The sequence below is a fragment of the Buteo buteo genome, chromosome 13 (assembly GCF_964188355.1).
Source record: "Buteo buteo chromosome 13, bButBut1.hap1.1, whole genome shotgun sequence".
Classification (NCBI taxonomy): domain Eukaryota; kingdom Metazoa; phylum Chordata; class Aves; order Accipitriformes; family Accipitridae; genus Buteo; species Buteo buteo.
In genome coordinates, this window is record NC_134183.1 from 10,356,548 (window position 1) to 10,373,475 (window position 16,928).

Here is a 16,928-nt window from a genome sequence, read left to right on the forward strand (position 1 = left end):
ACCTTTCCATGAATTGCACAGGCAGCACAAGAAATCAGCTGTAGGTGAGTACAAAGGATTGATAACAACCATCAGTTGCATCTCCAACTTCACTTTCAGGCCCTTGTTTTACCTCACAAGGGAACAGCTGTCTAATGAGCACTCACTCAAATTCTTAAGAATACTAAGCGCATAAAGATGTATGTGAGTATCCTGTGTCTTGCAACTGAATGGGACCCAGATTTCTTAATTCCTGTAAGGATTTGGTCCTTGTTCATTTCTGAGATCCTGGTAGGTTCCTACCTGTATGTTTCAAATTCTAAGCACCTGCATCTGAAGATCTGAGTATTGGCATTAGTGTAAAGCCAATGTTACTGTAAGTCATGACTTAGAAAGCTGATCAAGCATCTGTTTTGCTAGGGTGATTATATGAATGTCTCCTGATAAGTGAATATACTCTGGGCAATGGGATTCTGATCTACCACAGAGTGTACTCAAAACTGTTGTTGCTACAGCTGCTTGTGGCATGTAAGATCAGTATGGAAAGGAATGTAAACAAAATGAGCAGTGGACTCACTAGCAATCCCATAAATTTGAAAAGTTCTCCTAATGAAAAGGGGTGGTTGAAAACTGAAATTATATATGGAATAACCTGGAGTATAAGTGCTAATATTTTGACATTGTTATCCTGGGTATACTGTTGGCTGGCATACTACAAACTTTAGAACATTATAGATTAAAACTGAAAATTGCAACCCACTTGGACATGAGAGCAAACTGGAGCATGCCAGTACCTAATGGTAGGTGGTAGAGTATCAATTTGATGCTGTTGTTGCACTTCTAACAATGAAACCTGCGATCAATTTTTTTTCTTTGGTACAGGAGAGATTAGTAGTAGGGTGGACCCTGAGAATACAGGCACCACCGCCTTCCCAAACTCAAAGGAAGCAATTTATGGCGCATATTCCTCTAGTAAAGGTAACATCGCACCACTTCCACCCAGCAGCTCCATGGTTTCAGCAAGGAAGTCAAAGCCGGTGTGGACGTGTCCAGCTCAACAGTTGGAATCTGAGCTACAGATTCTGTCTCAGACACAGGTATTTAGACAGTGAGGATAATGAGGTTTTTATTCATCTTTTTAATACTGTCTTCACCAGAGATGGTTTAGGAAGTGACTGTATATCACTGAATTAGTACAGGAGGGTTTGAACCAAATCCAGTAAATAGTGAGTATTGAAGTAAAATAGGAAATACTTGATATATTGTCAGTTTCTACTTTCTCAAGTCTTCTACTTAAATTTGTCTGGTTTTTTCACAGAATCTTAGAAAATAAGTCTAGAAAGGATGTTACGAGGTTATCTAGACCTCCAGGCAGAATTACCTGTACCTGTAATATAGCAGACAGATGTTTTTCTAACCTGTTCTGAAAACTTGGTGATAGCAACTCCACAGTCTCCCTAGGCCATCTGTTCCAGTGCTTAACTAACTATCTTTACTCTTATAAAAGAGTTTTTTAATGTCTCATCTAAATCTCCCTCACTGCAGTTAAGCAAATGTAGTGTTTCCCTTTATATTTACAGAAGACTATAGGGGAGTTTGACCTTGACTGCTTAATGCTTGCTGATTGTTCTTGATCCCCATGCAAAAGGGACATTTCTTTCTTTTTACAGCTAACTATTGTGTTCCGTAGCAAACTGTCTGGAGTTTTGCTTGATCTTTCCAGACTTCTTGACTTTTGTGCCATTGAGGACATCTGAAAATGAAAGAGGAGATCTGAAAATCAGAGATAAAGCAAACTTGAGAAATGGAGATCAATGAGTTGTTAACATAAATAAAAATAGTTCCCTAAAAATAGTTTGAAAATAGTGCACTTTAGATTGAAAATCAGAGCTAATGAGTTGCTGGCTAAAGTTGCCAGTAGATTTGGAGTTCTGTTAAGAGGCAGGAACATTTCTGTTCCAAGTTTTACCCTGTGTGCAGGATGTTACCCATTCTCCTGGGATAGGTGGAGGCAGTCTCGGTGGAAGAATGCTATTGTAGTTCAGTGAATCACTGTAGAGCTTAATTTTTGTATTTGGTAAATCAGACATAGTTCCTCTGTACAATTAATGTATTGCCGTAAAAATGCTCATAACCTTGCGTGACCTCTGAGGTCCTTGTGTGGCAATGGGTTTTATGGTGAAGCTGGGCTAGACTTTGTGATTATGATGTATAAATCAGTATAAGTGTATTTCAGATGCATAAATTCCCACAGTTAAGTTGTAAATAGAAATACAGTAGTGTGTCTTGACCACTCATTTACGATCAATGGCAATTACTCTTAATATGTGGTTATTCTCTTCCCACAGCCCCTGCAAATGTCTCCACGTCAGTCCTTACAGGATCCATGCTTTGATTGTGACATTGTTGTTTACCATGGCACAATAGACCAGAAAGCTCCAGGCTTTCTTGCATTCAAGCAACATTATTGTTTATCTTGGGGGAGCATTGTCTTTTTTTTGGAACATACAGAAAAGCTTCTCAAGGACTATGCTGTACCATTGGCTAAGATAAACAGTAAAAAGTTGGTGGAAGTTGCATCAGACTTTGAGCTTACTGAGAATCCCACCAAAAGTGACATTCTGTCAGTGATAAAGAATCAATCAACTGTGGAAAAGATCTTAAATCGACCTGGCCAAAGATACAAAGGCCAAGGGGGTACCAAAATGGCCGCTACAAAGATCCAAGCAACATGGCGATGTTATCAGGCCAGAAAAACCTACGTCCATTTCAGGCAGCAGCAGTGGGCATCAGGTGTGATCGCCATTTCTTGGCTCTTGCATAATCACATGGCACGTGTGAAAAAGACCCTGAAGGAATCACGTCAGAGACACCTGGAGAATTTTTACATCAGGGCCAAGGTGTGCAGTGCTACCAGCTGTTACGGCAGCACTTCTTTTCTAAACATCTCTTGCTTCAGTGATTGCAATAAGCTGTTTCCATTTTTTTCCCCTTTAACCATACACTTGTCCGAGTATCATATTTCATCCTTCATCAGCGATTCAGCCTTTGTGGCTGCAAAATCTGTTGCAGTGTTTCTATTGAAAATGTCCCTTCACTTTGACTTCAGTAGTTGTGTCAGAAAATCAATGTTTTAACTGCATTACCTTAGTTCCTTATATATACCTTGTGGCACTTAATTTGCTGAAAAAAAATCCCTCTCTTGTCTACATTCCTGTCACCACTTTGTCAGAAAGTATTTAAGTTTGCAGACAGCCTCTTAATTAGTGCTCACAATTTCATTTATGTTTGCTTTCTTTTTTTTCATTCATATTCTGTTAATTAAGTGAGCAGCCTCTAATCTTCCCCTGCCAGTAGCTTCATGTAGCCACCTAATTAAATTAATTGGGGAAGATGTTTTAAGTATGTAATTAAATCAATTAATATAATTTATGCCTGGCTTAACTGTACAGTGGAAAAACAGCTGAAGTTTGACTAGATGAATCCACTACCGCTTCCTGTCACTGATCAATGCTCTTCTTGATTTTTAGCATCTGGCAGCCAACTGGAATCGCATCAGGACCTCCAGGAGGACTATTATCCATATCCCATCATTAGGTATAACACTTTTGCCTGCAAATCTATCAGCAACCTCTATTACCCACCACATTATGACTCCTTGATTGAGTTCAAGGAAGGCCCCTTGTTTTATTCAAATTGGTCTCGGCAGGAAAATGTTCTCGACATGATGAGAGTAATAACACAGGGCCTTCGCTCGAAACGGCGTTTAATTTGGGGATTAAGCAAATAAAGTCATTATGTGGGGGCCGCTATTCAGTGGAGAGGTGATTTGCTGTAATTTGCTTTCATCTGTATGAAATGAACTAAAAAGTTGTATTTTTCCCCCTGAAATAACAGATAATGTTTTCAGTCTTCTTTAATGATAGGAAAACATGGGCCTGTGTGTGTTGTTGCTGTTACAGCAATAAGCCAGGATATTGCTTGTACACTGTTTTTAATCAAATGTGCAGTCAAAATGATAAGCTACATTCTCTGAAATTATTTAGTTCTAATTACGAGCAGATGGGATGCTTTATTTGCACCTAGGGCGCCTGAGCAAAAGGAAATGCTGTGTGAACAAGAATAATTAAGAAGTTGAATAGTGTTTTTTGCGCTTAAATAATCTGCAGTTTCATGTTAATTAGCACTAATGTAATTATTTAATTACATTTATGAATTGGGGAGCTTAAAAGCTGTTTTCTACAATGCAATGGCAAAGTGTAGGTGTTCAGAAATTACAGAATATGATTTCCTGGGAATTTCTAAAATGCACTGATAATCTCTTAAAACATGAAATCCTGTCAAAATGCTTGTAACTTCATTTATAATTTGTACTTACATAGCAAATTAATTGACCTGAGATATTCAGGATTTGGTAAAGTGAATTGGTTAAGACCTGAATTAATGAAGACTGTAAATAAGTTTTAAGCTCTCAATTTTGGAGCCCAGATAGCCTTTATTTCATGATTCTGCTCACTATGTTTAACATAAATATACATTTGATGAACAACTGTTTTTAATTACACCTCTGTCTTAAAGCCTCATGTGAATATGCTAGGTTAAATCATGTGACCAAATCCTGTGTTAAAGCAGGATCATTTAAAAATAATTTATACATTCCAGTGTTCTAAACTGGGTAAAAATGTGAAGGAGAGCATTTATACAGGAAAAAGCAATTATTAATTAGGTGTGTGAATTCAACAGTCAGCAGAGTTGTTGCACAACAGATGCTTTCAAAGTTGTATTAAAAAAATCTCAGTATAATCAAAACAGGCTAACATAAAAAAAATTAATCATTATGTCCCTGTTCCTCTGAAGGATTTGTAGCATGCAGTGGTATTTATAAAAGTTTTAAAATTATTTCAACCTCTTAAGTAAATTCTAAAACTCTAGGGAATTCCACTTCATTTAGCACTTCACCTGGAGCCCAGGCCCTGATTCTGTAACACACTTTATACAACATTCTGCTGTAAGTACAGGAATTTGTATATGCATGCATAGGAGGCTGCAGTATTCAAGTGGAAATTTTCCCTTAATGAGGATGAAAGTAAGTAGTAAAGATAGTTTGAGTGCAGATGTTTTCTTAGAAAATTAGGAAGCCTATTTAAGTAGGGCATGGAAAAATATATTATGCCCTCCAAAGGAGGGATTTGAAAGTGCTGTTTGAAAAAGTTATTTATGCTTGTTTTTACTAAGTGCATTGACTATATTGAGAGTTCTGGTAGAGTTCCATAGGGTTTTTATGTGAATTAAATCATGATAAGTATTTAGCTTATTAAAATGTAATGTAAATACATGGCATTTTTTTTCTTTTGAAATGTTAAGATTGAACTAGTTTTGAGAAACATCAGCATAAAATGACTAAGAAATTGGCCACATTTGGTTTTATACAATTTTAAGAATAGCTTATATTTAAAATTTAAAAGATGAAAACATGAAGTCTGTAAACTAAAAACCTTTTAAATGTAAGAATAGAAATAATTTTAAATGTTTTATTATTCTGCTCCTTCATGTTTGTCATTTTAAAAAACATTTGTAAAATTTTGGGCCCATTACTGGAACATTTCCAGCTCATACCATTGTGTAGTTTGTTCTCAGGCATCTTCCAGTTATGCTTTTGATCTGCCATGTCATACAATATTTGTTTTGAAAAAGAACAGCTAAATACACTGAACTATTTTGCCTTCTTTTTGTTAGCCTTATGGAATGTTACAATTAAGAAGTCTGTTTGAGTAGACTTCTAGGAAGCTGGACAATTTAAACAAGTAGTATTTGTTTCAGTCTAAGAGGACTAACTATGCAAAATGACAGCTGATTTCAGCAGGATTTTTTTTTAAGGCCTGAGTCTGGGTAATCCTAAAAATGTCTCTAAACTACAAGGACTGGGACAGAGCAGATAAACACCAAGAGACAGAATTTTGATGATACACTCTTAGTGGTTTCCCTGTTCAGTTTTGTAAATCAAAAATAGAGCCTGAAATTCTCTACTCACATTTCCTTGACTTCAGCATTTAGGGCAAATCAGAGTCTGATTTTTCTTCCCATGCAAGTGGAATTCCAGTAAATGGAGATAGAGTCGTAACTGTGAATTTCTCAGCAGTCTACATTTTCACAACAGTTTCAGATTCATGTCAAGTATCTGGAAATAATCCAGGAAAAGGGATAGTGAAGGGCTTAAATTATACTGCTGTGAGGAACAAATGTTTCCATTTATTTCACCAAAACAAAAACTTTGGATTTCTAGTAGAGCTAAAAAAAGGAAGTAGATTCCATTGTTTAAAGATTGTTTAGCATTTTTGTCAGCTAGTGTTAGGAAAAATGAATTTGAACTTTCCAATCTGATTTACTCCCACACTCTAATGGATGAATACACTTCTGCAATATTTGGGGTTCAAATACTGTTTCTTTTTTCATTCAACTGTTTTTCAAATGATCAATCAATCTTTCTACCTGAATAATTACATTTACAATAAATAAAATTTGTCACCTTATATAAGCTACTGTATCTCTCTCTCTCTATATATATATATCTCAAAGCTTCCTCTTGTGTGTTACATGAATCCTTTTTAAAAGCAGTTTCAGTTGAACAGTAGGTGTGCCAAGTATAGTGAGAAAAGTTAGGTATTATTCATTAGACCTGTCCCAAGCACTCAAAAGTACAGGGTGGCTGAATCTTAGATAGCTTGTTTTCCTCCTTCCCCTTGGAAGGCATCACCCCATGGTTTCTTAAACTGTCATGTCATGTCCCCCCCTACTCTGTACTGCTACTTCTTTTTCCAAAGCAAGTTTGAAAAGTATTGTGGATTCTTTGTTGAGAGAAGACGCTTTGAGATGAGCAAAATTTATTAAGAAAATGGCAGTTAAAGGGCAGTAGGTCATGGCTGAGGTTGAAAGGGGAGGTGAAAGCAGGCCCTTTACCATTAATTCATACACCCCTAGTACTTTTATAACTCTCCCTACACTTCCCTCTGTGTGAACTGGGAGCATTCCACTGAAGTCATTGTGCCATACGCTACCATAAAACTCGCATGAAGGAGGAAGGCCCTCAGTGTCCTTTCAGTGCCACTGAACTGAGTAATCAAAATTCTTAGTTCTCACTTTGCAAGGTCAACCCTCCTGCAGACCAGCTCCACCAGTGGGGTGCCATGATGCACTGATCCCTTGTGCAAATGAACAACCACATCCTCGAGTGCTCTGCCACCTCCAGCTTTTGTCAACACTGCTATTTTCAGACACCATTTGGAGTTTAACTTACCCAGATTGCAACTAATAGATCAACTAAAGTAGTGGTTCTTTCAGTCAAAATAGGATCTTTGGCTTCTGGCGAATGCAAATTTATCTGAAATATTTAATGCATTTGAGACCAAATGCTGTGGCACAAAATGCTACCGATACGTAAACCAGCTGTACATAACAAAACAGAAATGATGGCACAGGTAACAAAACAGAAATGATGGTGCATGTTAGAGTTGTACTGGAACATGTAGACTATGATCACAGTATATGTAATTCATTTGGGTGGAATTTTGTTTAAACTACAAGGAAAGGAATACTAAGCCTCTGCCTTTAATAAGCATTGTCAGATGACCAGCCATGTAAGGACAGAGTCTTCAAAATGTATCAGGTGTGAGGATTAATGTGGTTCATAATGTCCATTGGAAGGTGAATGATTCACAAGGAGTGAATATTCCTCTCATTAAATCTAACGGGGCCATGTCAGTGGAAGCTAATGTATTGTGATTAATAAGTTTTATTAACATATCTAAGAAAAGCACATGTGGTAGTTGGTATAATGCTATAGTGTATCTGCAGAACCATAGCAACGCGCAAGTTTTAACTTTTGTTCAATTGCTACTTTAACTATTATTCCTTTCAAATAATTACTGATTTTCCAAGTGATATTTGCATGTTATTTTTCTGCCCAGGTTTAGTTCTTAAAAACAAATGTGTTTTCAAGAGGACAGTTTAGTGTAGGGAAATCAGCTACTTTCTACATCTGAAATATAAATGTTTTGAAATTGTTAAGGCAGCATTGTTAGTGGCTTAAAATTGGTCCCCACCTGAGAGAACAAAATGAAGCCTTGAGACTAAAGTTTAAGTAATCAGAGCAAGCTTTTTCAAATTACTGTAGTTTAATATTAGAGTGGAAAAAAGATCAGTATCTTTTACATTGATGTAGTTCTGCAGGTGCCTGGTACCATTGTGCTAACTACAATATGTAAGTTTTACAAGAAATTACTAAAAATGGAACTGGTGAATTCCATTTCTCTGTATTTTATTATGTTCTGCTTTCCTGTGTGCAAAGTGTCATTGCCACAGCACCTTAGAATGCTGATTACTTGTAATAATTGTCCTTGTAATTTGCCTGGAAGATCCACTATTACTATCTTCCAAAATGAAAGCACTGAAATATTGAGCAGATTTTAGTCAAACTAAGTTTTTCCTAAGTTTCAGATGATTGGTCATGTGCAGATATATGGAAGTATTGTAAGGAACTTGTCACTAGATCAGTCAAGATTTTATGCCAAACACTGAATATTAGGCTTAACTTCCTTATTGATTCAATTACAGCTACTGCCACTAGCAACTCACATTGTGTGGTTGTGTGTGTGTATATACACACTGATTAATTTAGAATTAGCTGAATTTAGAAATTACAGGCTTAGAGATTATAGTTACAGTGGTCATGTCATTTACTGCAGTGTTTTTGAATGTGAGTATGCAATCAGTGGGGAGTCTCACCTCCAGATAGATAATCCAAGCTCAGACAGGCTGCCACTCATTCATCGTCTGCAACAAAGTGATCAGGTATCACTGAGACATCTCCTTAATGAAGTGGGGTTTTTGTGTTTTATCTGTGAGAAGGACAAAATGTACCAGGATTCTTGCTTAATGATGGTGTCATTTTTTTTTCAGTGCTTAAAAAAAATAATCCAGCAACATAGAAGACCCAAAGAATATACTCAGTCTACATGTTTATAAAGCTCTATAGGTCTGTAACATTTAGGTCTGTATTTAAAATCTCATGACATAAAAACATGATGTTACATCTGTTCACTAATAAAAGTAAATTCATAAAGATGATGCAATTAGTGCTAGACCATGTTTGGGATTTGAAATACTTCTATTACAGCTTTTTTTAATCCAAAAGTCTGATTTCTTTTGAATATGTACCAGGGGTTTTCTGAATACAGTTTGGGGGGGGTTTTACTTGTTTTCCAGGATATTCCCAATGCATCCGTGACCATATTCCTGATCTTGCTCTCCAACAGAATATGCAGATGGGAAGGCTGTGTGACATACTGGGTATGTTATGAGCTGTTGGCTGCCTATTTTTTGATCATTATTTGCCCATAATTGTGAGTAAAAGAGAATGACTGATGAGGACTTTCTTTTTGTATTAATGTTAAATATAGAGAACATGTAAGATCAAAAGTGATTTATCTGCTATGGCGTTTGCTTCTGTCCACTTTATTCATAAGAAAAACATGCTGATTCTTTCCAACTCCGTGCTAAGGTAAAGCAGCTTCATCCTGTGGCATGCTGAGCACCACAAACAATCAAAAGTGTTTAGTGTTCTACAAAATTAGGTAGCTAATTCTGCTAGTGTTCATTCAGGCTCATACAGAGAGAAAGATGTGCTAGAAAAGAGCAAGCCCTTATTTAAACCAATCTTTTTTAAATTAGCAAATGAGGCAAAAGACATACATTTAAAAGTTTTTCCTAGAATGACAGTCCTCTTTTAAGCAAAGCAGTGAAGAATATTATTTGTCAGTGACCAACTTCATTGGCTCCCTGGAATGACATACTTTACATGATTCATGTATATTTCAGTATCATTATTATTTTATAAATGCCATTTAGTAAGTTTGTAACAAAAATATATTAGATCCAGAAATTTACAGTTGCCTAAAATAATAATGTAATTGCCTTTATATATTATCTAGGCACGAATATTGGTTTTCCACAGTACAGTTTTATTTTTTTAACATAGATATTTTTTGTCTCTAAAATGATAGTTAGAAACTTAAAGGGACAAAGTCAACACATTTAACAGGCATTCTTTCTCATTTTAAAATCTGTGAACATGAAGATTGGTTCTGCTGTAAAATGTAAAACAGACCATGAGTAAGATACAAGCTAGTTAAATATTAACTAAATTATTAACTAGATCAGATGCTTTACCTGTGCCTGGCCGAAGAGCATTGATATTTACAGTATTGGTTTTCTTTTTCTTTAGAATACCAGAGGATTTCCTTGCTTGTTGTGACCTCCTCTGAGTTAATCTGTCTCTGGAGCCCCACTGTGTCCAAAGGAAACTTGTGTATCTCTTTATAGGGCAGTGCTAAGAGTAGTAAAATATGTTGCAGCATTTTACTCAACAAATTCACTTGAGTTTGTCAGTTTTTGACAGTGCAGTCCATTCAGCATTACAACCGACATTGCAAGTAATCTTTTTGTACCCTAGCTGGTAAATTCTCAGGCTCATTTTGCAAGTCTGAGTAAATGTCTAAAAGCAATAGAGTATTGACTAACAGTTCTAGTGAACTGTTCTTTTAATTATTTTTAAAAGTTATATGGTAATGAACTGTATTATATAAAGGCTCTGTCGGGGCTTCAGATAGAGGACTGATTGTTGGATGCTGTACTGCTTTAATGCTTCAGTTGAGATTCTGGCCTTACATTTTTAATGTGGGTTGTTTGCCTGCAGCAGTATGGCACAACAAAGTGAGTGAATGGGATATCTTATTCCTCTATAACATTAGGCTCAGGGTTTCCTTAGTCCAACACTTGCTTTGCTTCTGATTCATTCACATGTAATAGCAGTTGTCCCTGGCACTTTCCAGGCTCTTGTTCCTGCACCCAGTAAAGACAATGGAAGACTTCCTACTAATTTCAGCAGGAGTTGAATCAAAATCTATGAGTGCTTTTTGGCAGTGTATTCTATTGATGTTGCAAGGGCCATTAATTCATTAGCTCATCTATTAACATTAATATTTTATAAAAGCCAAGTAGTTAAAATTTTCCAAAACGGCATATATTGAAGACTTTCACTTTCTCACCTCTAAGTGTTTGTGTATACACTGTCTCTCAGCTCAAGTTGTTCTACATGCAGAAAAACAGATTTTCACACTGTGGTATTTAACTAGCTAATCTGCACACTCACATGCTCAGCAATAGTTATTAATGGTATCCTACCGTGAGCTTTTATGTGGACAGGACAAGAATAGGAACAGGCCATGCAAAATCCAGGCAGCGTATGAAATTGCAATTTCATCAGCTTTCTAAACTTAATAGCTCAGTTTTATAATTTACTGAAGTTAATGGGATATATTTTTAAAGCAGTGCGCAATTCCCATTGATGTTAATGTGAGTCGCGCATATAAATCCCCCTGCAACACTTTCAAAATTCTGCCCCCAATATGTTCTGCAGATTGAATTCTGAAAACTAGCTATTTCTTTGGGTTACTGACCTGTCTTCAGAGAAATGCTGAAGCACAGAAAAGCAGTTTAAACCACTAAGATTTGGGAATTACAGATCTCATTTTTATTTCCAGTGCTCTTTTAGGGAAGCTGTTTGTTAGCACATGATCAGGAATTATCAGATTACTGTTCTGAATGGAGTCTACCTTTCTTCCAGTAATGAATATTGTGCCCCTTTGTTTTAGATGCCAACGTGGACGTCATCTACATCTGCCCCCTTCATCTGAGTGAGGAGTTACTGCAGTATTACAATAAACTCCTGGGTCTGCAGGCAGCTGTTAGATCTGGGAACCCTGAGGACATGGGTGACCTGCAGGACAGGTTCAAAATTCTCACCCCTGAAGCTATAAACAGCTTCCCTGTGAGTTTGTCTTCTAATTACTACAGCTTGAGGGATGCAGTAAAATTAAATTGGAAATTTTATAACTTGTAACGCTCTGGTACACATCAGTGAAATATTATTGCAAGTTTAAGGGCTTTACTGATTAGACTACTAGTTAGAGCATTGGAAATAAATATCCTGGTTTAGTTTTATAGACTTAGTTGAGATAGTCCTATATTGGCTATTTGTAGATCACTGTCCCTTCTTACTATATGCTTGGGACTGGGAACTTGATAGATTTATATCTCTGAGCAAATCGTAGCAATAAACCATTCTTATTACTCAAACTTTATCTCTGAGTAGCCCAGCATTCAATCATTCATATGTTCGTAGTGCTTCTTGCAATTAAGTCCAATGCAGAGCTTCTTAAAGAACAGAACTTAAAACAACTTAGGTTGGGTAATACAGAAATATTAGTTCCAAACCTGTCAAGTCAGTTTTAAATCCATGTGCTAAAATATGGTCTAAAAAGAGACCTTAATTAATGTACACTATGTACAGTGTTTCTGAAAATGCTGTAGGGTAGTGAAGACTCTTTACAGTGGAGAATAATTTTATATTGTAAATTTTAAGTCCACAGTGTCTTGGCTGAGATTTGATTTTTATGAAACTTTGTGGTACATTTATATCTGTAGGTTCTATGTTTGAAGCCCTGCTCCTGTTTTCAATATATATTAATAACCCTCTTCTAGTTATTGTGTTGAACAAATATTGGTTATACCATGTACTGATTTAAACTGATTGTTTCAGAAGGTAAAGACGCTTTTTATGTTTATAAATGTGTTGGGTTTCAAATGTAGTTCTATAGTAGCATACTGTTCAGCAAAACACTTTTATATATCTATGAATCCTTTTCTGTTGAACTAGTCTGAAAGCACCTATGTGAGAAAAGTGCTTAGCTCTTTTGCTGTGTAGGGAGAGACCCCCGAGTCAGAGCTTTCTGATAGTTTTGCTGTAGTTAAAATGAATTCTGTAGGTATGAATGTGTTCTGTTTTCTCTGAAGTTGGAGAAAAGCATCAAGATTATATTTGAGTTTTTAGGAGCTGGCTTTTCTTTAGTATCATCCTTTTATCTGAATACTGGAAACCTACAAGAATCACAGCTGCCTGTGTTGGGCCTTCACCTTGTAAAGTGAAATTATTGGGATGGTAAATCCTTGATAAATACCAGTGATGTATTTTTAATTTTTAAATTGCTCTTTGACAATTGTAGCTGGTTTTTCTCTGGCTACTGGCTTATTTTTCCAGTATTAACTACCAAATATTGGAAGCTTTAAGAAGCCTTCTACATAAAACATGCTAAAAAAAAATCTAAACCACATCATATTATGGATAAAAGGTGCTGCTAAACATGGACAGGCTGTCCAGGAATGGAAAATGTCTTTCATGGACAATTTTGGTCATGGTGATTTGGCTGAAGTAGTTTCAATGTAAAAGCAGGTTGTTTTCAGGCATGCATCTCTTGTGTATAGCCTTCACTCTTCCCATTTCTGTTGAAATATTCCAAACAAAGTTCCTTTTCCAGGTGAAGAGCAAACAGCTTTGTGAAAATTTATTATGCAGCTATGATTTACTGGGAGAAGTTACATGCTCTGATGTAGGGAACTACCTTAGTTACAAGGGCTACATGGTTCTTTCATGGCTATGGATCATGCTGCTCACACAGTTGTGGAATGCTGGGAAGTGTATTAGTGCCAAGTGCCATCAGAAAGAATGGGCAATCACGGGTTTCACGTGATACCAGGTTGAGGTATACCCTTGGCTGTTCAGTGTGGTGCACCTGTTTACATGCAAAAGTCCTCAAACTACCTTGTTTTCATTAAGCATGTGTTCTTTACCATCTATTAACTAATGTGTCCAAGAAATGTATCTTTTGTGTAGAGAAGAATGTGTACTCATAACTGATCGTAGTCATCCACTGGCTTCAGTGACCGTGGATTTAGCTGTCATTTTGTCTGTGTAAGGTTCTTTTTAAGGATATTTCTTCTGGGTTATTTAATAAAAAGCTTTTGTTGTACCTAATGTATCTAAATTTATTCCTAATATATGAAAGTATGGCTTGAAGGCCACCTTAGCAGGCTCCTTTGAGCAATTATAGAAGCACAAATCAGCTTTGGCCAGTTTCCTAATTGTTTTGATGAAACTGGATGGGAGGAAAATCTGTGGAAAAGACACCCAGACACAGATAACTCTGTGCTCCTTGGCATCTGCAGATGGGAGGCAGAGAGAGACTGTGAGGAAAGGGTGTCCATATACCGTTGTCCTTAGGCATTTGCTAGCTATTAGAATGACCTCTTGTGACCCAGTGCATCCAGGTGCCATGAGAAACATTTCCAACAAAGGGTTACACTATGCTGATTCTCAGCTAGTAGCGTATCAAAACAGTGTAGCGGTAGCTTTGCTCATCATGGTGAGGCTGATGCCAAGGTCATCTTCTCTGATCTTGAGAAGTTTAAAAGAAAAAAAACAACAGGCTTGAGAACCAGGAACTAGCCCTTTGGTTAACCTCCTAACCACTCTTCTGTGCAGACCTGCTGGAATTTGGAGGATTCCTCTGTTCTCCTGCTTTTACCTGCTTTCACTCACACTACTATATATCATGGCGGCTATACCACTCTCAAAGCAGGAATGAACTAGATTTTACAGCCTGTTTCCTGCACTCCTTAATTAACTGTAAAATCCATTATTGAGAGACACAAAGCAAATCTCATCCCTACATCACCACTCGTGTCCCCAGGGAGCAAGTGACCGGGGCTGGAAATTGATCCTGTTCTCTACATGGCAGAACTCTGCCATGAGACCAACAGAATGGGCCATCTCCCTGCTTTTATACCAGTGCTCAGGAGAAAGGAAACAAATGAATCAGAACATTAAGAGTCTCGGTTTTAAAACTGATGGAAGGAAAAAGACTTCGGGAAACATGTTTGTTGCTCTTTTTGCCCTTATAATTCTGTGACTCCCTTTTTCCTGCCAGAACTTTGAAGAGTATCTCATTTCTTTGACTTATATCCTCACTGTCCTTACAGTATGTCTGACTCCTCTACAGAGACACTTGGGCACTTTTTGGAGCCATGTGTTTGGTATGAGAAAGCGCTGAGGAACTGGCAAAAGGGGATTGCTTTTGTCCACTGCCATGGGCTCCCACATCTCCTTTTCCACCATCGTCCCCATCCAAGTATTGGAATCAGGATTTATACTTCAGTTCCTGTGAAGGAGCATCCAGGACTTTGAAGGAAAATATTCTGGGTTCTCCAGTCCTAGAAATCCCTAGCAAATTTGGTATTTATGCTATCCTGAAAAGGAATACTTCCCTGACTAGGGCCTAAATTAGATGAAATCTCAATGTGAAGATTTTCTTCTTACGATTATGATTTGTTTATGGCAATCTATCACAGTGGATGTCTCTTGTACTATTTCTGCATGATGTCCATTCCTATCTGTCTCAACCTCAGCACGCCTCTATATCTTTGGAAAGATAATTGGGTTATCTGCAGACCATGCATAGTATATGTTGTAGCAAATATTTTTGAGGTTTCACCTGCCGTGATTAATATTCTTAGTTTAAATTTAGAGGTTATAGCATCTGTCATGAACAGCTTGTTCAGCAATAGATCTTTTTTGGAAGAAATTAAAAATTCCTTCCAAAAAGTTGAAACCCTTGTACTTTAAACAACAACAAAAATACTACCCTCTCCTTGAGTACTCTGCAGTTGCGTTTACAGTAGCTATCAGAACTACTGTGTAATGGAAATGTATATCCCCAGTAATTTAATGTGATCAGTGAAAGCTTTTGTAAATCAAAGTGTTTTATTCTCAGAGAATCACTTAAAATACTGCTGAACTGTATGGTGAAATACATTCCCTGCTATAGGGGTTTTTCTTCATTTTTGTATTGATTTTTAGGAGCTTTAGAGTTAAACCATGCCAGAAGTGTTGCTGAGATGAATCACTATTATCCAAAGGCCACCAGCCTCTCTGCCGACTGACAGAAGGATAATTCCGCATGGATCAAATAAATACAGATGTGTAGTAATTAGTTCTATTCCCAGTGAGCCCATTTCCAACACACTAAAGATGTGCACGATTATGGAGCCTCACCCCAACAGCTTTTATCAATTTAAACTGCTAAGCTACAGGATAGGTCATAACCCAGCCTGCTATTAATAATGTATTTATTGTGTGCAACATTATAAATTAGGTTCATGGAATAGAAAAGAACACCTTTTAACAAGAATAATGTTATCTTTATACAGAAGCATCACATGTGCCTAGCCACTCAGCTGAAGTACAGTCCCAAGACAATCGAAAGAATAAAAATTCTTATCCAGAGCAGAGATGCCTACATTATTGGAGGGGTTCCCCACAAAGATGATTTAGCAGTGGCTGACATGCTAAATGTGCCTATACTAGGCTCGGTGCCAGAAGTGGCTCATGTCTATAGTACCAAGTCTGGAAGTAAACGAATTTTTGCCAGTGCTTGTGTGCCAACCCCTCCTGGAGCATCTGACATCTACAACAATGAACAGGTAAGCAGGACGTGGTCTGGGATGTGTTAACATGCAGATGCCTGTTTTCACTTGATAGGATGCAAACTTTGTACAATTGCAACAACTCAATTGATTAGACCCTAACTGGGTTTGATTAAATCATATATGATTTCTTTTTTGGTTCTATCTGACCAATTAAATGCAATTTGTATCCTAGTCAGGAAATTATACAAATGTTCTGGTATTCTTCATGGTCTTTCTTGAGAATATACAAGAGTGTTTGGTCCAGTTATTTCAAACAGTTTGTGTTGCTGTTCCATGAATGAAGTCATGGCCTCAATGAGATTAATAGGAGTTTTACCATTGACCGCGAATAGAACAGGGATTTCTGGGAAACTAAGTATTTGATGAAGGAAGAATTTCTTCTGCTTAGGAAGTCAGCCTATTCAAATTGAGGTTCACTGAGCATATTTGCAACTGGAGTTTTACCTTGTACCTGGCTTATCATTGGTAAATTCACCTATCTTGTTAGCATGACCAGTAAGAAAAGAACAAAA

General features: G+C 37.0%; 1 protein-coding gene across 1 annotated transcript in view; it reads left to right on the forward strand.

Annotated features, from left to right (window-relative positions):
• The first annotated feature begins 898 nt into the window (after nucleotides 1-898).
• LOC142038449 (IQ domain-containing protein H-like) overlaps nucleotides 899-16,928 on the forward strand; it is a 53,150-nt gene continuing 37,120 nt past the window's right edge. Inside the window, exons 1-5 of the mRNA XM_075043889.1 lie at nucleotides 899-1,076; nucleotides 2,328-2,879; nucleotides 3,510-3,576; nucleotides 9,241-9,324; nucleotides 11,688-11,863. Coding sequence (XP_074899990.1) covers nucleotides 990-1,076; nucleotides 2,328-2,879; nucleotides 3,510-3,576; nucleotides 9,241-9,324; nucleotides 11,688-11,863 — 966 coding nt within the window. The 5' untranslated portion in view covers nucleotides 899-989. The remainder of the gene's footprint in view (nucleotides 1,077-2,327; nucleotides 2,880-3,509; nucleotides 3,577-9,240; nucleotides 9,325-11,687; nucleotides 11,864-16,928) is intronic.